The sequence below is a fragment of the Podarcis bocagei genome, assembly GCF_964188305.1.
Source record: "Podarcis bocagei genome assembly, chromosome: 12".
Classification (NCBI taxonomy): Eukaryota; Metazoa; Chordata; class Lepidosauria; order Squamata; family Lacertidae; genus Podarcis; species Podarcis bocagei.
This window is the reverse complement of record NC_138137.1, coordinates 13,976,351-13,998,580: the sequence shown is the minus strand read 5'-3', so window position 1 is coordinate 13,998,580 and position 22,230 is coordinate 13,976,351. Positions and strand designations below refer to the sequence as shown.

General features: G+C 43.0%; 1 protein-coding gene across 1 annotated transcript in view; it reads right to left on the bottom strand.

Annotated features, from left to right (window-relative positions):
* Positions 1-21,748, bottom strand: part of ACAD11 (acyl-CoA dehydrogenase family member 11) — a 40,248-nt gene extending 18,500 nt beyond the window's left edge. Inside the window, exons 1-12 of the mRNA XM_081164549.1 lie at positions 21,546-21,748; positions 16,048-16,147; positions 13,716-13,841; positions 11,806-11,967; positions 10,450-10,614; positions 6,017-6,164; positions 4,485-4,606; positions 3,608-3,714; positions 3,303-3,429; positions 2,196-2,273; positions 1,200-1,338; positions 553-660 (exon numbers count right to left, since the gene is read on the bottom strand). Coding sequence (XP_081020675.1) covers positions 553-660; positions 1,200-1,338; positions 2,196-2,273; positions 3,303-3,429; positions 3,608-3,714; positions 4,485-4,606; positions 6,017-6,164; positions 10,450-10,614; positions 11,806-11,967; positions 13,716-13,841; positions 16,048-16,147; positions 21,546-21,682 — 1,519 coding nt within the window. The 5' untranslated portion in view covers positions 21,683-21,748. The remainder of the gene's footprint in view (positions 1-552; positions 661-1,199; positions 1,339-2,195; positions 2,274-3,302; positions 3,430-3,607; positions 3,715-4,484; positions 4,607-6,016; positions 6,165-10,449; positions 10,615-11,805; positions 11,968-13,715; positions 13,842-16,047; positions 16,148-21,545) is intronic.
* Positions 21,749-22,230: the final 482 nt, after the last annotated feature.

The following is a 22,230-nucleotide window of genomic DNA, read 5'->3' as shown; positions in this document are numbered from 1 at the left end:
GCGTGTGCCCACAGAGAGGGCTCTGAATGCCCACTCTGGCACAGGTGCCATACATTTGCCACCACTGTCTCAGATTGTTTCTAAGTTAATCTAAGGAGAATGTCAAAGAGCTCAAATATATATGTAGATTTATTAGTTGAGAATTCTTAGCAACATGCAATTCTATGTGATGTAGAAAGATGAACGGTGATGAGAAGGACAGGGAATATTTTAAACCTGGTTTAAGCTCTATTTGTTTTATTACTGCAATGTTTCTTACAGGTTATTGAATTTCACACTTATATAACAAAACATATAAACATCTCAAATTATTTAAAAACAGTATAAAAATAAGACAAACGTACAAAAAATAATAATTGGAGCAGATGTAAATTATAAAGAAAAGATATTCCTGGCAAAATACTACAGAGGAACTGTTGTGGACTATCAATACTAAAACCATTATATTTCTCTGTATGTAATACAAATGTCAGAAGTGCAGTCCCTATTGGAGGATTTTTGTAGCACCGTATCACAATCCTTAGTTTTAGGAGGAGAAGAAGAAACTATTACCTGTCATGCAGAAGCAAGAACTTATTTTCCCTTCTAGGAGAGGCTCCAGCCATTGTTTCTTTTGTTCTTGGGTCCCATACATGTGCAGGACCTCCATGTTTCCTGTGTCTGGGGGGGAGACAAACAGAAAAGACGCTGTTGCGGTTCCCGCTCCATCAGACACACAGTGATCACTGCATAGAGGCAAGGATGGGAGCCAGCTGCAGCACCTCAGGACTCATTATCCAGCCCTCAGGACAACTCCCAAGGTCACGTCTGTCACCAGCCCTGCTTTGCACCCTCCTTGAGTGTTTTTGCCTGGCTGGAATGTGCCCTTCAACTCTGAAAATGCTTCTACCTTTCTAGATGTAGGATGAGGGGTGTGCAAATGGTGTCTGTAGGAACCAGTCAAAGGTCTAATGCACATCTGTCTCTGGCATGCGGTCCCTCAGGAGAAAGCATGGCACTTGAGCTAAGAAAGGTTCCCCGTCAGGTACTAGGATAGCCCAGTTGGTTAGAGCATGAGACTCTTAATCTCAGGGTAATGGGTTCGATTCCCAGGTTTGGCATTGCAGCAGGTTGGACTAGAAAACCCTTGAGGTCCCTTCCAACTCTACAGCTCTGTGATTCCACGATCCCTGGTATGAGTGTCATAACAATTCACTGACCTGGGGCGTGGCAGTTGAACACGTTGGGCGCGAAGAAGCACTTCCCGGTCTCTTCTGCGATTAAGGCATAGTCCAGCTGGCCAAGACCACTAACCCCTGGCAGGAAAAGGTTCCAGAGACCCTCTGCCTTGGCCCTTTCCTGATGAGAGAAGTAAGAGGGATCAGCCAAGTCATGGTGGCACTGAACGACCATTCTAATATTTTAGCTAGAAGTGGGATAGATAATACTTAAATATAATAAAATAAATAATTTAAGAGCTGGGATGCTTACAGCATTTGGGGAAATATATGTATTTTAATATAATCCCAGTAAAATAAATGCCAATCTGATTGACAGCACTCAGAAAACACCAAGCCAAATTATTGGTTCTGGCATTGCCATAAACAGCTTCACTTATTCTCTCTCTCTCTCTCTCTCTCTCTCTCTCTCTCTCTCTCTCTCTCTCCCCCCCCCCTTTCTCTTTCCTTCTTTCCTTCTCTCTCTCTCTCTCTCTCTCTCTCTCATATACACCCCAGATCTTAAACTCTGGTTCCAACCAACCTAATTCCATTAAGGAAGTCCAAATGAGTCAGAGCATCTTACTCCTGACAAGGTGTCTTAGTGTGAAATTATTTTTTCCTTCTTGGTTATAGAAACTAAGAATTACACATTGCAGAGATTTCTGTCTTTCCACAGTGTTATTCAGCAAAACATCTATGATTAACGGCCCAGAGTGTAAGCCTGTGAAACTGCAGAAGAAATTTGGCCTAGGCTTGCCTGCAGTTGAAATCAATTGACCTAAAGTGCTTTAAAGCAAAAGTGTCGCCGTTTTATCAGGCCTGTGGATCAGGGTGATAAACTATTCTTTCTCTTCAAAACTTTACCTGCCATTTTAATTGGAATAAGATCCCCAAACATCAGATAAGCTATTCTTCAAGTGACATTTGCACAGCTACAGAACTGTATCAGGTAATTTCTTCCATTATTAACACCACAAAGTGAAAAAATACAAGCACCTTCAGTCTCTCAATCACGGCAGGCTTTTTCCATACGTCTGGCGAATTTTTATTTCTGGCGTAATACTCCACCATTTCCTAGGAAAATAAAATACATCAATAGAGAACACACAACAGCCAATAAAGCCACATCAGTGCATTTTCTCCCCTCAGTACATTTCACTAGATTGCTACTTACTCTGCTTTTCATATGGTTTGTGAGTAATTGGAGGGAAGAGTCATAAAGACACAGAACTGTGAACATGAGCACCTGAAGTCCAATAGACTGGATGAATAGCGAAGCAATATTCCCCTCACACATCTACGGTAAATGACTTTATGACTTTCAGAAAACATCCCAGTACAACAGGGAATTTTTAAATGTTTGACGTTTTATTCTGCTTTTAATATTTTGCTGGGAGCCACCCAGAGTGGCTGGGACAGCCCAGTCAGATGGGCATCATATAAATAATAAAATAATACAGTGGTACCTCGGGTTACGAACTTAATTCATGCCGGAGGTCCGTTCTTAACCTGAAACTGTTCTTAACCTGAGGCGCGCTTTCGCTAATGGGGCCTCTCACTGCTGCTGCGGCGCACAATTTCCGTTCTCATCCTGGGGCAAAGTTCTCAACCTGAGGTACTACTTCTGGGTTAGCGGAGTTTCTAACCCAAAGTGTTTGTAACCCAAAGCGTTTGTAACCCGAGGTACCACTGTAAAATAAAAGGACTCCTGTAAAGCCATTACAGTGGTACCTCAGATTACATACGCTTCAGGTTACATACACTTCAGGTTACAGACTCTGCTAACCCAGAAATAGTGCTTCGGGTTAAGAACTTTGCTTCAGGATAAGAACAGAAATTGTGCTCCGGCGGTGCGGCAGCAGCAGGAGGCCCCATTAGCTAAAGTGGTGCTTCAGGTTAAGAACAGTTTCAGGTTAAGTACGGGCCTCCGGAACGAATTAAGTACTTAACCCGAGGTACCACTGTACTGTTGAATCATATACTAGAGAAATCTTAATAAACCAGGGCAAAATCCAGCCACATTTCTGTTCCTAATCAATGATTAGGCTCTCAATCTGTGCCTGATTAGTACCAGTGTTCTGAATATGCTACATCATGTCTCACCATTTCAGCTGGAAAAACATATTTCTTCATGAAATCCTTCACCGTTTCAAGCACTTCTTTGCCCTCTTTAGACTGGTGGAATAATTCTCCTGTGCTACAGGGCTGACTCTCAGTGGCAAAAGATGTTCTAGAAGAAAAACCCAGATGGGACAGTAATTGCATTTTTCTTCAGCTACATAACCTTAAAGCAGAAACAAATTCATCTCCCCGACTCCTCATGCAATACCCCACACTACGACCTCAACTGCTTTGGAGTGAACTCGTTGCCATTTTTTAAAAAAAAAATCTGAATAAACCATTCTTACTTTTTTGATACCAGTAATCCAGTTTCTGCCAAAGGTTTCACCATACTGCCAAACTTGTGGCTGTTTTCCGCAACGGAATTTCCCTGAAGGTATCTGGCGTAGATGCCCTAAGGAACATATAAACAAAAGTATATGTGATTTGGCTTTTTATTTCATTCAAGAACCCACTTGCTAAAACAATATGTCATGTAGAAATTGTGATATGGCACAACACTTAGTACTGAACAGCCAAACAATTCTGCCTCTGAAACAACTGATAAAATATAAAATTTGGAGAGCTGTTGTTTGTTACTAGCTAAAGTAATATATAATGACCTTTGTTATTTTATTTTGAAATACTTTTTATTAAAGGTTTTCTTGAATTACAAAAGAACTGCAATGTCTCTCTCTCTCTCGTTACGTTCAGTGTAAGACAATGTTGTTGATGTTCCAGAGCTGTTTATTTTTAAAAAATGTTAGGGTGTTGAGGACACTGACACAAACCCACTGCAGGGTGGCTAAAATTCAGCTCCTGTAGGCTGTGGAGAACTAAATATGAAGTATGGTAGTAGTAATAATCTCAACTAGCCCCGCAAAATCTCACAGCTGGATCTGCCAGTGTTTAAGGTGAACCAAAAACAGGACTGGTTCCCCGCTGCCACCCAGTTATTAAATTTTGTGTTCATGTGAATGTTAAGGGGCATTTGAATTGTGTGATTGACACATGCCTGAGACATATCTGATCACATTCTAGGAAATATGCATATCAAAGTAATGCTCAGTTTCTTGTTGAACTTCAAAAAACTTCACTAACATTATGTAGGAGTATGGTTTGCAGTATTTCTCCCTGAAACTTAAAATATGTTTAAAATGGGCAGGTTATAGCCACAACTATTACCTGCATTATTGAAGCCACTTTAAAATACGAGAGAGCAAGGAAGAAATTCAGGTTGGGCACAGCAGCGCTGATACCTCTGCAGCGACAGTACGTCGCGATCACTTCTTCAGCCGAAGGAATTCCTAGGAAATTGATACGGAATAATGTGAAAACTTGGCTTTGGTGTGCTGGTTACACAGGGTTGTTGTTGTCTTAATTGTATGCAACAGGGGTGTAAATAGATATACAGTCATACCTTGGGTTACAGACGCTTCGGGTTGCGCGATTTCGGGTTGTGCACCGTGCCAAACCCAGAAGTACCAGAACGGGTTACTTCCAGGTTTTGGCGCATGCGCAGAAGTGCTGAATCGCAACTCACGCATGCACAGATGCAGCGCTGCTGGCTGCAAATGCTGCGGGTTGCAAAAGTGCTTCCCGCATGGATCACGTTCGCAACCTGAGCGTCCACTGTACTAGTACTGCATCTATTTTCTCATGCAGCAATATAGCTATCAGATCATAGAATCATAGAGAGATAGAGCTGGAAGGAACGACAAGGGTCATCTATACCAAGCCCCTGCAAAACAAGAATATTCTGCCTAATATGGGGCTCAAACACACAACCCTGAGATTAAGAGTCTCATGCTGTACCAACTGAGATAGCTAACAGGTTGTATCCAATGCAGTGCTTATGTGAGAATGCTCCCACATCTCATACGCATACACTGAGCTGTTGTTGCCTACCAGTCACATGGAGCTGGCAGCTGGTAATTCCTTTACCCCACAGATAAACCTTTTTTAAAAAAAAACTTTGGTGGGGGTGGTGGGTGGGAAAAAGAGAGAGGAGCAATGGAGATAATCCCACTTGCTCAGGCGGTGTGTTGTTGCCTGCCAGTCACGTGGAGCTGGCAGCAGGAACTTCCTTTACCCTATTGAGTTTCTAATACAAAAAAAGTCTGGTTGTGAAAAGGTGTGTGTGTCCATATGAACTTACTTCTGTGGATTATTACTAGATTGTGGCACATGCAAGGTAAGTGGTATAACCTAATATGACAAGAGGTACCCCATCATGAATTTTTGTGCCCCTGGTACCAGTCTGATCCCAGCCTCGGCTCCTGAAAGGCATCCAGGCATACCTTGAGTTCCTTGCATAAAAATCAGCACATGCAAATTTAGTTGCCAAGTACAATCTATGCACCCCTTGATTGGAGACCATCAAGATAATGTTAGGAGATAATTTGAAGGCAGGGAGCAGACAAAAGACAACCGGCTCAGTTCCTCTTCACTAGGATGGTAGTCTTTCAAACCCTTAATTTGCAAGGTGGAAATGGGCAGGAACCCCGGTGGAAAGACAGTATCTACTATAAAAATTCCTTATCCCAAATCCATTTCTCTTCTCCATGAAGGAAACGATATAATAAAAGAACCCTAAAATTTGTAGCCAGTGGCTCTCATCGCTCTAGCGAGGACCTTCATTCAGCTCACTGGTCCCCAAAGGTTGGTGACCCCCCAATACATAGGCACAGAACATATAAAGAAAGACGGGTGCATACCTGCAATATTGTTTATATACTGGAAATTTGCCATTTGCAAATGTTTGAGGGATCTGGGCCAAAACCAGAGAGAAGCACTGTAAGCAAAGTCTGCCAGAGGGTGCCCTATAGTCGAAAGTTCCCAGTCCAGCACTGCCACAACACGGGCCTGGAGAGAGAGGAATACAGGGGGGGGGGACCAGTGGCAATGGTGAAAAGGTTTAGATCAACATTCATCAACCTGGTGCCCTCTAGGTGTTGTTGGATTGCAGCAAAGCTGGCTGGGGCTGATGGGAGTTGTAGTCCAGCAACATCTGGAGGGTAAAGAAATGGAAGGTACATTCTTTCACCTTTGGTGGACGTGCCCAAAGATTAAGGCTTTCTGGGAAATGATATATAATGAACTGAAAAAGGTATTTAAATATACCTTCCTGAAGAAACCAGAGGCCTTTCTCCTGGGCATGGTCGGCCAATTGGTGCCAAAGAAGGACAGAACATTCTTTATGTATGCTACAACAGCAGCAAGAATACTCATTGCAAAGTATTGGAAGACACAAGATTTAACCACTCTGGAAGAATGGCAGATGAAGGTGATCGACTACATGGAATTGGCGGAAATGACTGGCAGAATCCGAGACCAGGGAGAAGAGTTGGTGAAAGAAGACTGGAAGAAATTTAAAGACTATTTACAGAAATATTGTAAAACTAATGAATGTTAGAAGGATGTTGGATAGAAACTAAGGGGTTTCCCGCTGTAATGCTTTAGGAGATACGAAAGAAAAGGTTTATAAATGGGTAAAAGCTTAATGGTAAGGATTTGCTGAACTAACAAATTGAAGTGGAATACAAAGAAGGGAGGTATGAGGAGGTCTGGGGAAATAAGCGTAAGGAAGATAAGTTTTGGAAAATTATCTGTTTTTTAACTGTTTTTATGTTGTATTTTGTTTTGTTTTTTATTTTCATTGTTATATTTTAAAAACTTTAATAAATATCTTTTGGAGGAAAAAACACTCCCAAAAAAAACCCAAAAAAACAACAACATCTGGAGGGCAGCAGTTCTGCAAGGGCTGGATTAGGTCAGCAGTCCCCAACCACTGACTCCAGCGTACACACAAGGCTCTAGTATAAAGGGACCATTAACACCAGTCCATCTTCAGTGCCCTGCTTCCATTCATTCAACTTCTGAGAAGCTTCTTTTTATTACATAGGCAGCCACTCCAAAATACTGATGCGGAATTTACATACAAGCATTTATATCTATCATGTAAAACAACAGCAACTAATCATGTTCCATTGGCTGCATCCTGCCCCCAAGGTGGTTTTTTTTTTTTGTGACCCTCCCCACCCTTGTCATTTTTTAAAAAGAATCATAGAATTGTAGAGTTGGAAGGGACCCTGAAGATCATCTAATCCAACCCCCTGCAATATAGGAGGATCGAACCTGCAACCTTGGTGTTACCATCTCTAAAGAGTCACTTTAAAAAAATAATGACTGGTTCTATGGGTCTCTCACTATGATTCCATGATGTCGGGAGCCACCCCAATATTTGTCTCAATGTTAAGAGATTTAGAAAATGGCAAAACCATGCAATTATTATGCAGTTAAAACTGTGGTTTGCAATCTTGGTTTGCCTGTAAACTGCAGTTTGCATATGCCACCGTTTGCCCAGTATCAAGGCAAAAGCAAATGAGGGTTTGCCACTAAATTGGAAGTGATGGGGGGAGAGAATCACAAAGCATGCAAGCACAGTGCTCATTCTGATTGCACCCATTATTTTCTGGCATTGTATCAAGCCCCCACCCACATGTGTCCAATAATTGCTTTGGAATGGACTACTGCAATGCGCTCTATGTGGGACTACCTTTGAAGGTGACCCGGAAACTACAACTAATCCAGAATGCGGCAGCTAGACTGGTGGCTGGGAGTGGCTGCCGGACCATATAACACCGGTCCTGAAAGACCTACATTGGCTCCCAGTACTTTTCCGAGCACAATTCAAAGTGCTGGTACTGACCTTTAAAGCCCTAAACGGCCTCGGTCCAGTATACCTGAAGGAGCGTCTCCACCTCCATCATTCTGCCTGGACACTGAGGTCCAGGGTCGAGGGCCTTCTGGCGGTTCCCTTGCTGCGAGAAGCCAAGTTACAGGGAACCAGGCAGAGGGCCTTCTCGGTAGTGGGCACCCACCCTGTGGAATGCCCTCCCACCAGATGTCAAAGAGAAAAACAACTAGCAGACTTTTAGAAGACATCTGAAGGCAGCCCTATTTAGGGAAGCTTTTAATGTTTAATAGACTATTGCATTTTAATATTCTGTTGGAAGCCGCCCATAGTGGCTGGGGAAACCCAGCCAGATGGGCGGGGTATAAATAATAATAATAATAATAATAATAATAATAATAATAATAATAATAATAATAATAATAATAATTATTATTATTATTATTATTATTATTATTATTATTATTATTATTATTATTACATCACACTGAATAAGGATATTACTGTGTTGCAATGGAAGGTTGAGGAAAACCTCTCAGAACTAGAGGCACAGCCTACTAGGCAAGGGCTAGGTCCACTGAAACAAGCAAGAATTGCAAAAAAAAACCACCACCACCTTTGTATCAGTGTCCTGTATAACATGCTGCTACTTTACCGGACTAGTATTTTGTGGAAAGAATTTGCACTTAAGGGGACGATTGCAGAGAATAAGCCTGAACTGACTGTCGTTATGGTCATGAGACCGAAGCGGAGATTTGGACTTTATTCTACAAGTGTTGCGTAACTTGTTCCTTGCGCAAAAAGGACTCAACTTTCACTCACAAAAGAGGTAGCACAGAGATGCTGGAGGGGAGTTTTAAAGGGCTCTTTTTAGAATGATCCCTCCCACCGGGTAGTTATGTAACTATGTGAATTTATTTACAGGGTTAATGACCAACTGTTTGGGTTAATGCCCAACTGGTTTCCTCAGCTCGGTTCAAACCACGAGCAAGATACGCCTAGAGGTTACAGCTCAACTGCCCAGATTTTAAATTTCTTCCCTCATTCTGAAGCATTTTATTTCACACTGTCCTTTTCCCTGACATTCTGTCACAACATGTCATTCAGAAGAAGTCAGATAAGCTTCCCAAGCATGGAGGTCGATTCCTATGACTGCTGACTCCGTTCAGTATTACAACATCTCTATGTACATCTCTGAAGTCTATTATTCTATTAGCAATATAAAATATAATTCTAAATCTTTCCTTTCTAAATCTAAAGACATTTGTATATCTAATTGAGCAGTAAGAGGCCTCCTTCACCGAGGAACATTGTTATCAATGTCCTTTCTCGTAACTGTCTACTTGTCACGATAAAAACAAGTAAATCAGTAAAACAAAACAGCCAAATAATACCCCCTTCTTCCCTCAGACACATTTAAAAGGCTGTAGAATATTAATCTGCCCAAGGCCTAGTTGAAGAGGTACGTTTTCATTATATATATTTTAGGCTCTAGGCAAACTTCCCGAGGAGAGCTTTCCACAAACTGGGAGCCACTACAGAGAAGGCCCTCCAGACCTCGGATGCAGAAGACACACAAATAAGGGCCTCAGATTATGAACACATAGTCTGGGACAGTTTATATGGGGAGGGTTTGTCCTTCAAGTCCTTTTTTTATGTAATATGGTGAAGGAATGATCCATGAGGGTAATGGCACCAAATTGACTCAAACCTATGGAATAAATAAATTTGAGGCACGACAAAAAGGATTATGCAGACATACTCTTAGAGAATTGGAAACCAATTGCACGAGTCACCCTCAACACCATCCAATCTTTGAGTGGAAATGTCCCCCCTTCTAACAGACTCCTTTATTCTTGTATCATTTGCAAAGCATTCCATAGCCTGATCTTTCTTTCTTTCTTTCGTTCGTTCGTTCATTCCAGTCCTTTTTCAGAGTGGCCACTGGTGACAAATTTAAACAAATTGCGCCTAACCAATAGAGCAATGTCAACCGTGACTTGCTTCTGATGACACACAAAAGTATCTGGACATCTCCCCCAGAGGCAGAAAATGCACTATCTTACGAAGCACACAGAAATAAGAGGGACTCGCCTCGCAAGACGGAAAACTCGCTAGACGAAAGGTGCTTCGCAAAACAAATCTCCTATGGGCTTGCTTCGCAAGACGACAATGTCTTGCGAGTTCCTGCTGGGTTTTTTTCCTCCCCCCCCCCTTTCTAAGCCGCTAATCAGCTGATCCGATCAGCAGATAAGCCGCTAAAAGCCTCTAATAGCGCTAATATGCTAATCCTTCAATGGGCTTGCTTGGCAAGACGAAAAAAACCGCTAGACGAAGAGAATCACAGAACGGATTCTTTTCGTCTTGCGAGGCACCACCGTACTTTTATCTCAGGGCTCTATGCACGTAGTCCTGCAAATGCTACAAGCCTAACTGAAGCCGTATGCACGATACCTCTGTTGGATGAAATATGATGTTGTCTAATCGAAAATCTCCATGGACCAACTTTTCTTCAGTATCACCAGCAGGCACGTTGCTGGTTAACCATTCAGCCAATTCATCCATAGCTGGGATGTTTGCATGAGCAGCTGCTTGATACTGTCTTCTCCAAGTTGATACCTGAAAACAAAATCAGTAAGGGATGGGGGGAAATATATGTTAGACGGAGGCCTAACTGAAGGGAAAATGTTATGGTTGTGATCAAAAAATAAATTGCTTAAGCTCAGACGAAAGGTTTGCGCTACAGGACTTTCCCATGGCTCTTTTGGATTATATCACAATATTGCTTTCAAAAGCAGATTGCAGACTTTTTTGGATCCTACTCCAGGAGTTCCCAAAATGTGAATCATGGACTTCATTCAGGCAGTCTGCAGTGTGTCTATGGATTTGTGATTGAAGACGAAAGAGGGCACATCCATCATAATCAATTTTTAGTTAATTTTTATTGCTTCTTTCATTTCCCGTATTGCATTTTATTGTATTTGTTATAGGATAAAATGCAATTTATAAGAAACCAATGAAGCAAAAAATCAAAACAAAAAACCTTTTAAAATAATGCAGCATCAAGCAGAGTGAATTACAATTGCTGCAACAGGAAGAAAAATCGTTAAGTGGTCAGCTAAGACGCTCAGCGATTTTCAAGTGCTCCGTGGGGGATAAAGTTTGGGAACCACTATCCTAATCCATACAATTCATAGCCTTATTTCCTTCTTTCAAAAGGCAACACTTCCTCACACAGCAAATGAGTAGCACAATTCAAATGGGGTTTTTTTAATGAGAGTCAGAAGCACAGGTGTTGTAAAGGTGTGATCTGTTGTGCAAAACTGATAATGGGAAGATCAGCAGTGAAGTAAGAGGAGGAGGAGCCAAGAAAGGGCAAAGTGAACACTGTTGGGGTGTGTTTGTGTAAGCAGAACTGCAAGTGTAAGAGACCTGCAGAAAACCTATTTGCTTGATCAGCAGCTGCAGTTAAATCAAACTGGAAATGACCATTGGTCTCTGGCCATTGCTGCTGCTGCTGCTTCTGTAAATGTGCTCCATTAGTTGCTGGCACCAGCCACTTAAATATCGCCCAAGACTTGCAGAAAGCTAACTTTCTTGTTTAGAGCTGACATACGTATCCTTTGCCTGACACCAAAAAAACAACAACAATAAAACAATAAAATAAAATAAAATAAAATAAAATAAAATGTGTGTGTGTGTGTGTGTGGAGGGAAGTCAGTCACTCTGTAAATGGCAAAGAAAACATTACTGGTGAAGAAAGTCATATGATGAGGCTGAAACATTGGAAAGGTTTTGTAGATCATTTACCTGCCTCTTACAGTAACCTGGTCCTCTTCCATAGCCTTGAAGTCCCAGTGAATTCACATTGAATGAGTGTAGCTTGGCCAGAGTTTCTATTACAGCTATGTATAGAGCAGATCTTTCCACTGGACTTATGCCAGGTAACGCAGTGTTTCGGAAGATGCGACCCTAAAGACACCAGGAGCCAAATATAAGGTGGGCGAGAAGCAAATAGGGAGGATTACAGCTTTAAAACACAAGATGCACCAGACCATCTGAACTGTGCATTTAAAGAAATATCATGCCACTTTAAACAGCCATGGCTGCCCCTAAATAATCCTGGGAACTGTAGTTTGTTCAGGGTACTGAGTGTTGTTAGGAGACCTGTATCCCTCCCCTCATCCCAGAGAGCTACAAGTCTTACAGTTGGGTTAACAGCAAATCACTCTTCCCAGGGAAATTTGGGGAAGAGGGGTCTCACAGAACCCTTAACAAACTACAGTTTGTTTAGGGAAGTTTTTAATGTTTGGTGCATTACTGTATTTTAATATTTGGTTGGAAGCCACCCAGAGTGGCTGGGGAAGCCCAGCCAGATGGGGGGGGTATAAATAAACTATTATTATTATTATTATTATTATTATTATTATTATTATTATTCCAGTTCCCAGGAATCTTTGAGGGAACCCATGACTGTTGGTATGGTACGATACTGTTTTAAATTTATAGTGCAGATAGAGCCTAATATATCGGCTCAGAATCAATTACAAAGTCAGTGATGACTTTGTCTTACTGGTTTTCAGAAGCACTGAGACATAGATATGCTGCTTCACCTTAGTTGAGCAATGAAGATAAACCAAGAGATCGGATTAGTAACATACTTAGGGGAAAACAACACGTGATCATAACTTCATAGTTCTGTCCTTGAATGCAGAATTTATTTTCACAAATTGGAAGGGGCTGGTGTGTGTGATTTTAATCTTTTGCTCCTGGCTGTGATCCTCATTGCCACCTCGCCACCCCCCACAAACAAAATATGCATTGAAGAGAGGAGGAAAAGAGCCCATCCATTTTTAAAGAAACATTTCTGCAATGCATATTGCAAGCATCATAGAGCTGATCTCAATCAGAACTGCAGTAAAGGGTAAAAGTTTAGAGTCCCCCTCTTCCCATACTCTAGGGTCCTGATCCAGATGGGGAGTCCCAGGCAGTACCCAAGACATTTTGGCACCTGAGGTGAACCACAAAATGCACCCCCCCACACACCAACCAAGGGAAGAAGGGGTAATAATTTATTATTTAAACCCTGCCCATCCGGCTGGGTTTCCCCAGCCACTCTGGCGGCTTCCAACAGAATATTAAAATACAATAACCTATTAAACATTAAAAGCTTCCCTAAATAGGGCTGCCTTCAGATGTCTTCTAAAAGTCTGGTAGCTGTTTTTCTCTTTGACATCTGGTGGGAGGGCGTTCCACAGGGCGGGTGCCACTACCAAGAAGGCCCTCTGCCTGGTTCCCTGTAACTTGGCTTCTCACAGCGAGGGAACCGCCAGAAGGGCCTCGGCGCTGGACCTCAGTGTCTGGGCAGAACTATGGAGGTGGAGACACTCCTTCAGGTATACTGGACCGAGGCCTTTTAGGGCTTTAAAGGTCAGCACCAACACGGGTGAAGTGAAGACCTACACCAGAAGCAAGGAGGAGGAATAAAGATTTATTTCAGGAACAAGGGTGGGAGGGGACCAGTGCTTTATGTAGAGGCTACTGTGCTCATGCCCTGCTGGAGGGCTTCTCGGTCACTGTAATAACAAGACGTTAGACTTCATAGGCCTTTGATCTGGTTCAGTGGGAACATTCTTATGTTTTTAAGCATTCTGGGCTAAATTTGCCCGTGGAGCAGGTAAAGTGTGTGCAATAAATGCTGTTGCAATCAAGGCACCAACCTGTACATGTTGCATCACATAAAACTCCGTTCCAATCACAGAAGCATCGCTACAGTATAAGAGAGGCTCAGGAACTGGGAATCCAACGGCAAACAAGGCTTTCTGAACCTGATATTCTCTGTCGACCTGAACAGGATTATGGTAGGATATACAATAATGTGAGTGATAGGAGCTTAAGTGACAAAAGCTGTGATCCACAGAAATGGATGCGCTTGCCCTATTCAGATCAGTAGAACTTAAGAATTGGGCAATTCTTATGCGTTTCAGAAAGATTTACAGCACAATCCCATAGAAGTTTATTCAATGGTAAGCCCAGCTAAGTTCAATGGCGCAGACTCCCAGCAAACATGCATAAGACTGCAATTTTAAGTTTACAACCCTGTACCAAATTTCCTGAGTGCAAGTTCAGCTGAGCTCAGTGGAGCTTACTTCAAATACCCCGGCCTATTATCCAGCATTCACAAATCCTTAAAGGTGCAATGAAGCCATTAGAAATGAATCACAATCGTTACCACTTACTCAAATGTATGCAAGTGCTATCTGATTGCCCATTTAAGTACGGTAATTTATAGATTATTAACAATATTTGAAGCAATTTACTTTTAAAAAAAAAAATCCAAATATGTAAATATACAGTAAACACCATCTCAATAACTTTAGAAGAAGAAAAGTCCACATGCACAGATGTACGGCACAGGACAATAACCATACACGTAACAATAACCACGCCAATACAAAAGTCTAAAACGAAGAACCGTATCATTTGTTAAACAAGCCCACATAGACATTCCACCCACACAACAGTTCTCGCAATTTATCACTTTCATTAGCCACCCACACCAAATATGCAACCTTACCAGGGTTATATTTCTTTTTTGATTACACAGCTTTACATCAGTCTCACACATGTAACAGCCAATAAAAACCAAACACACTAACCAGAATAACACCCGTATATTCCTTTCCTCTCTGTGGCTCAAGAGCTGAACACAAGTGCAGGTACCTGCAGGCAGGTGCTAATCTAGCCATCTCACATGGTTTATTTCTATGGATCAGTTCAGCTGACATAAGTTTAATATAAAATATGCATGCGAAGGACATACAGGTCATTATCTTAGATGTGACCTGGAATGAATATCTACCATCTGCACCCCAATAGTTGCAGAAAGTACCAACGTACTAATGATTGTTTCAGCAAAATTTGGCCACCGCCCTCCTGTAAGCAGGAGCCAGACTTTACAGAGACAGTGGGATCTCTTTCAAGGTAAACGTATAGATAAATGTGTGGTCTCCTCAAAATTAAGGCTGTGCCCTCCTTACATTGAAGCTATCCCAGGAGTAAACAACAGTTCAAAGGATGTGGGCGTTTCAGTCTTCAGTCATTCAGGAAGCCCCTTTCTCTACCAAGTTTTGTTAGATTCAGGCTATACCGAAACCCCAGATTTTGAATGGTTCATTGTCTCACAGCTCAAACAGGACCCCCCCCACACACACACTCTTTTATTTCTTAAGGATCAATCCTATCCTTTGCTAGACAACCAAAGGCACAGGTGAGAGAGGATGTTGGCTTGTGGACCTAGGATTTTAAAGGGGAAGCTTAATTCCCCGACTTTGTGTTCTGTGTGCTTCTAGAACAGGTGTACACCCCTCCCTCTCTTATAGTTCTTTCTTTTTAATGTGAGCCTGTGGCACTCACTCTTTAGGGGTAGTTAGGGACTCTATTCCTTAGAATTAAGGTGTGTACGTGTCTAATGAGTGTTTGCTGAAACATCCATATGCTCTGTCTCTTTTCATTTCCGCGTAATAAACCATTTTTTGCCCTACTTCCTGATGTGACAAGTTCGTTACTGGGCATGAGGGTTAAAGGTATACACAGTATCACATTTTATTTTTAACAGATGCATGTAATGGCTCCACGCAAAGGGTGCCAACCCTCTCAGAGCTTCACGTTGAGTTCATGCATGTGGTGGACACGCATGTGGTTTCAGACATACACCTCGTCACAGGAGGGGGTCTTTAAAACTCTGAAACCCCCAAGCCCCAACACACTGCACCAACTCCATCCCATAACACAACCACATCACATTGCTAGTAACAAATGTTAATGCCAACTACTGACAAATCCTCGACACAAATCTAGCATAAAATGGAAGACAAGATCAGGGGCAATCCTGGACGGTAGCAGTTCTGCTTTTTATACCTGCGAGCCTAGTCCTTACGGTCAACTGAAGGAGCCATTCTCCTTCTCCACCCTGTTGCTAACCAAATCAATGTTTTCAAACGAAAGCCAAATATATTTCATGAATGGATTGTTTTACAACAGCAAATTTACCTTATGAGCTTGTGGTAGGAGTGAGCCATGAGGTTTCTTCCTCAGTACGTAGGTCTTGAGGCCTTTTTCCAAGTAAAAAGTTGGGTTTGACTGCCCTGAGCTATGTGAGCAAAGATATGCATTATTATTATTATTATTATTATTATTAATTTTAAAACTTGTTAGTCACTTTTTACACACACAAAAGCTCACCAGGTGAGTTACAACATTTTAAGAAGGTAAGCGTAAGTACACCCCAACACATGCTGGTTATAGAATCATAGAATGGTAGAGTTGGAAAGGACCACAAGAGCAATCCAGACCAACTCCTTGTGACACAGGAGTATTTTGCTCACGACCCTGAGATTAAGAGTCTCGCACTCTACCGAGGTATGAATGAAGGAGATTCCTAGGGCAGCAAACAAAAATTCAGCACATTGAGCTCTTTGGGCCATGGAAATGTAGTGATGAATAAGAGGCTTTCTGCTGCCCATCAGGCAATGGCTTTTCCCACCTATCTTGGCCTACCTTCCAGCCCTAGGAGGCTTCCTAAGAGAGCTGCTCCAGAGGAAGAACTGTGAGGGGTGAGAGAGACTCTGCTATTCATCAATCAATGGCTTTTTCCACCTGCTTTGCCCCACCCTCCAGCCCTAGGACTTTCCCCCAGACCAGCACTTTGAGAAGCAGCTGGGAAGAGAGAATAGGAGTTCAGGGATATTAAAAAATAAAATAAAATTATAAGCTGTGTCCTTGTTTCTCAGTTTGATCCTTCTACATGGTTTTGTATGTTTTGCGGTATTTCATGCATTGTGACTTGCCAATATTTTTTATTGATTCTAGTTTATTAATTCTTTATTGTAATTGATAAGTGCAAACCGTTTCATTATTATTTGCTGATATTTAATTTTACTGTTTACTATAATATTCCAATGGATTATTGAATATTGCTTTATTGGATATAAGTTGCTTATTTAAAAGTTATTGTGACTTTTTTTGTATCGGATCAGATTTGTTAATACTTGTGTGATCTTTGCCGTCTGTTTTGTTGTTTCTTCAGCCTATAAACTGCCTTGTGTATAGTAATACAGCAAGCCAGTATACAAATTAAAAGTGAAATGAAAGGCAACAGAAACCAAATCAGGGATTAAAAAGGGATGGGGAACCTGTGGCCCTTTGATGTGACTGGACTCCATACACCATCAGCTCTAGCCTGCATGGCCAATGGCCAGGGATGATAGGAGTTGTGGTCCAGTCTTATTCTTATTATTTGGCGATCACTCGTAGCCGACCATGATTGTCTTCCATAAACACGGTTTTAACAGTGAGTCCACAAGTGACTGTGGAGGCCAATTCTGGATCCACACATCCTTCCACAGTAGGGACATTGGTTTCTGGGCGGGAGTTGATCATGGTGTGGATTTGCCAAGCGTGCCTTCCTCCTAGCACATTTATCCCTTGCGCCCTGAGTTCGAGTGTTTTCAAAGCCCATGACACCTTTGGTAAAGGCTGTTCTCCAACTGGAGCACTCGCAGGCCAGTGTTTCCCAGTTGTCAGTGTTTATACTCCATTTTTTTTAGATTTGCCTTGAGAGAGTCTTTAAACATCTTTTGTTGACCACCAGCATTATGCTTTCCATTTTTAAGTTTGGAATAGAATAGTCGCTTTGAAAGACAATAATCAGGCATCTGAACTACATGACCAGTCCAACAAAGGTGATGTTGAAGAATCATTGCTTTGACACTGGTGATCTTTGCTTCTTCCAGTACACTGCCATTAGTTCGCCTGTCTTCCCAAGTGATATGGAACATCTTTCAGAGACACCGTTGATGAAATCTTTCAAGGAGTTGGAGATGGTGTTTATAAGTGGTCAACGTTTCACAAGTGTACAGTAAGGTTGGTAGTACAATAGCTTTGCAAACAAGCATTTTGGTTTCCCTGCAAATGTCCCGGTCCTCAAACACTCTGCAATTCAACTGAGAGAAAGCCATGCTTGCAGAGTTCAGGTGATGCTGGATTTCGGCATCAATGTCAGCCATTGTGGAAGGATAACTGCCCAGGCAGGAGAAGTGATCAACATTTTCAAAAGTTACACCATTGAGTTGGATTAGTGGCACTGCCAAGGGTTTGTTTTGTGCTTGTTGGTTCAGTGACATCTGGAAGACCCTTACCAAATCTAATAACTTTGGTTTAACTAGTTAAAAGTCTGGGTACATGGAAGAACAACCACACCTGTGAAATTTTCTCATGAAACACTTGCACAAGCAAATTGCTTTGATGATCAAAGCAACATATTTTGGGGCAAGCCTTTTCAGCAGAGGCATACCAGTGGATTCGAAACGGGTTTTTTACATCTGAAATTGCTTTTATTTTATTTTATTTTTATTTTGTAAGAAACACAATTTTTATTGTTGATGCTTTTACCCCGATATCGCTTCAAGATACTTTATGGGAAGCGATTCACAAATGTAATCTAAATAAATAAATATAAATACTAAATCTGGAGTCGACGTTCAGAGCACGCATAGCACATCTGCTCATTACGTGGCAAGTTTTCTCTCTGAAGCCATAACAACCCCAGATTTGGTGCTGAGGGGAAAAACAGCACAAAAGCAGAATGCAGTGTGCTCTATGAGTTCAGAGGGCAATAATTAGACTCTATAACTCACTAAAAAAAAGTTATCTGGTCCTTACAAACAACAGGTGTATTGCTGGTAGGATATGGGTTTCTGGAACACAGTTTCAAAGCTAGTTAATTAGTTGCAACGGTCCAAGATAACAACAGAGTCTGTCTCTTGCCTGTTTGCGTCCTTTGTTCCTCCCTTTGGGGATTGCTCAAACACAACCAGGATAGGCAGGTCAGTATGAGGAGCTACAACCATAAATGGGCTAGGATTGTTGTAAAATTGGGCATTCCAACAGAAGAGACCACCTTGGCAAAGTTGCCACGTCTCTCCTTTGTTAGGTGAACTACAGGTAAATGGCCCACAAAGCCACTTCCGGGCCTGCCCCAGGAGGTGGGGTTGCGGGCATCACGCCCTTCCCCACGTGAGCGGGGGCTGCTCTCAGCCCCCGCGAGAGCAGGGGAATCCCGTCCGGCCACGCCTCCCGGCCAGCCAATCGGCTGGCTGGAGGGGGCGTGGCCTGCCCTATTTAGGGCCGGAGCGGAGGGGGCTCGCCCTCTCTTCTCCGGCTAGCCCCACGTTAGTCCAAAGTTGTGGCCTAATTCGCCCAATTAACCTTAATTATGGTGTCTCGTGTGTTTATTTACCTTGGTGGGGGGCGGGAACTCGCCACGCAATGAGGAAACAGTTGGAGAGCCATTATGGGGGGAAAGGCATTACTGTCTCCTCCCCCATTAGCTAAAACTATTGTAATCTGTGTAGCTGTGGGGAAAACAAAGTACAAACTGAAGTGAGTGAGATCCAGAAAGATACATAGAGCTGTATATGGGTTCTCAGACTGCTGGCTTTCTTCCTAGAGATCTGATTTGAGAGCAGATAGACTGGCTATCTGGTGGACTGTTTAGAGCAGGCATGGCCAAACTTGGCCCTCCAGCTGTTTTGGGACTACAATTCCCACCATCCCTGACCACTAGTCCTGTTAGCTAGAGATGATGGGAGTTATAGTCCCAAAACAGCTGGAGGGCCAAGTATGGCCATGCCTGGTTTAGAAGCTCTCCACCTATAAACAGCCTGTACATTTGTAAATGAGTGCAAATATTACAAAATGCCAATGTTTTTCAAATGCTCTCTTTCCAAATTAAATATCACCTGGATAAGCAAGTGTTCTCACCACTCTGAGAAGCCGAATAACATTACATAACACTTTTCTGGCCTCAAAAAAGCCTTTCAAACAGCCCTGTGCTGCTCTTTGAACCACTGGGTTTTCGTAGGTTCAAAGAGCAGCACTGGGCTGGTTGAAAGCATGCGTGAGAAAACCTTTAGATGTTGTCAGTGTTTGCTGGGGCTAATGGCAGTTGGGAGTCCAAAAACTGCCTGGAAAGTCTGCTTTAAAGTCGCAGAACTTGTCAGCAACCTGGGGAGAGAGGAAGGGGAGGGGTACCTGGGAGAAAAAGAATCATGGATATATGTTCTGTGTAGAACTAGGAAGGGAAGATTTGCCTCTTTTAATATATTGGAATGTTTCCATAAAAATAGATGACACGGGTGTCCTTGGTGGAGGTGGGGAAGGAAGTAAAACACTGAAAAGGCAAAAGCAGACTTATTTCTGACAAAAAAAGTGCCTTTACGTTTTGCTTCATATCTCAGGTTCTACAAAGGATAGAAGCTGGGGGATCTGGGGGTTATTGTTCACCTACTGGAGATGTCCTAACTTATTCAAGCATCTTTAATTCACACTTCTAAAAATACAGTGGTACCTCTGGTACCAAAAGTAGAGACATCACCTTGCCAACAAAGGTCCGTATAGTAAAAGCTATGGTTTTCCCAGTAGTGATGTATGGAAGTGAGAGCTGGACCATAAAGAAGGCTAATCGCCGAAGAATTGATGCTTTTGAATTATGGTGCTGGAGGAGACTCTTGAGAGTCCCATGGACTGCAAGAAGAACAAACCTATCCATTCTTAAGGAAATCAGCCCTGAGTGCTCACTGGAAGGACAGATTGTGAAACTGAGGCTCCAATACTTTGGCAACCTCATGAGAAGAGAAGACTCCCTGGAAAAGACCCTGATGTTGGGAAAGATGGAGGGCACAAGGAGAAGGGGACGACGGAGGACGAGATGGTTGGACAGTGTTCTCAAAGCTACCAGCATGAGTTTGACCAAACTGCGGGAGGCAGTGGAAGACAGGAGTGCCTGGCGTGCTCTGGTCCAGGGGGTAACGAAGAGTCGGACATGACTAAATGACTAAACAACAACAACCTCTGGTTATGTACTTAATTCGTTCCGGAGGTCCGTTCTTAACCTGAAACTGTTCTTAACCTGAAGCACCACTTTAGCTAATGGGGCCTCCCGCTGCTGCCCAATTTCTGTTCTCATCCTGAAGCAAAGTTCTTAACCCGAGGTAATATTTCTGGGTTAGCAGAGTCTGTAACCTGAAGCGTATGTAACCTGAGGTACCACTGTATAGGGTACCTCAGGGGATAAGGAAGAATGTGCAGGAGAAAGGAAACCAATCTTATCCTATCAGATTTCAGTGAAATGTTTGCAGCTTAATGCACTCGTTTCCATCTCTCTCCACACACTGATTTAAGAGTCCTAAGGCTGCAGCGCTATCAGCGTTTATCAAAGGCTGCGAACACACGTGAACTTAAAAGCACAATTTATTTCCCAAGGAAGCCTAGGGGCAGAGGTGGGTTTAGGGGACGGCAACCGGTTTGGTCATTGGGTGCACTGCAGAGTCTTGGGGGCTGTCACCGGAGACGGAGCAATTACGCTTTAGAATTACGCTTTAAAGGGACCCCGAGGGTCATCTAGCCCAACCCCCTGCGATGCAGGAATCTCGCTGAATTCAGTGCCCTGATTTCCGAGCACCATTGCTCCGCGAAGCTGCCATCCTTACCTGTACTGCCTGACCCTCAGCGCTTCGGGTGGGTGCTGCGGGAAGCCCGGCAGGTGCCGGCACAGGTATCTCTCCAAGGCTCCCTGGTCAAATCTGTGCGGCTTCCTCACTTCGGTGGTATCGGGCTCACTTGCCATTTTGCAGAGGCTCCTCTCCAACTGCGGAGTCGCGTCCTCGAACCGCTTCGCTGACCTGTTGCTACACTGGAGGCGAGAGCAAAGAGGGCGGTGGGGTGAAGTAATCATTGCAGCGCAAAGGTTGCTGCAGCCGCTCCTCCAAAGGCGACATACCTCCAAACTATAGGGCTGCCTCTGAAGTTACTCCAAAGCGTTTGCAAAGACGCTCCTCCTCCTCACCCAGAGCAGAAAGAGCTGTTTGGGCTGCTTCCCCTGCGGCTCAGACCATACTCTTTTCTGGAGACCGAGCTGAACTCTGACTGAAATAATTCTTTCATCGGGTCTGCCCAAGGCGTTTGGCTTTCCCCCCTCAAGGGTGGCGGTGTCGTAGCCCAGACCTAGTCGCTGCTTTAGAGAGCAGGTCCACTGACTTCAATGGGTCCACTCCCAAGTCTTGCGTGGAAGGGGGCTGCTCAGCTTGCCCCCCCCCCTTAAACCCACTTGCAAGGCAATGCAAAACCCGGGGGATGAGGGCAAAGCAAAATGGTGCACTTTTTATGGGCGTAGCC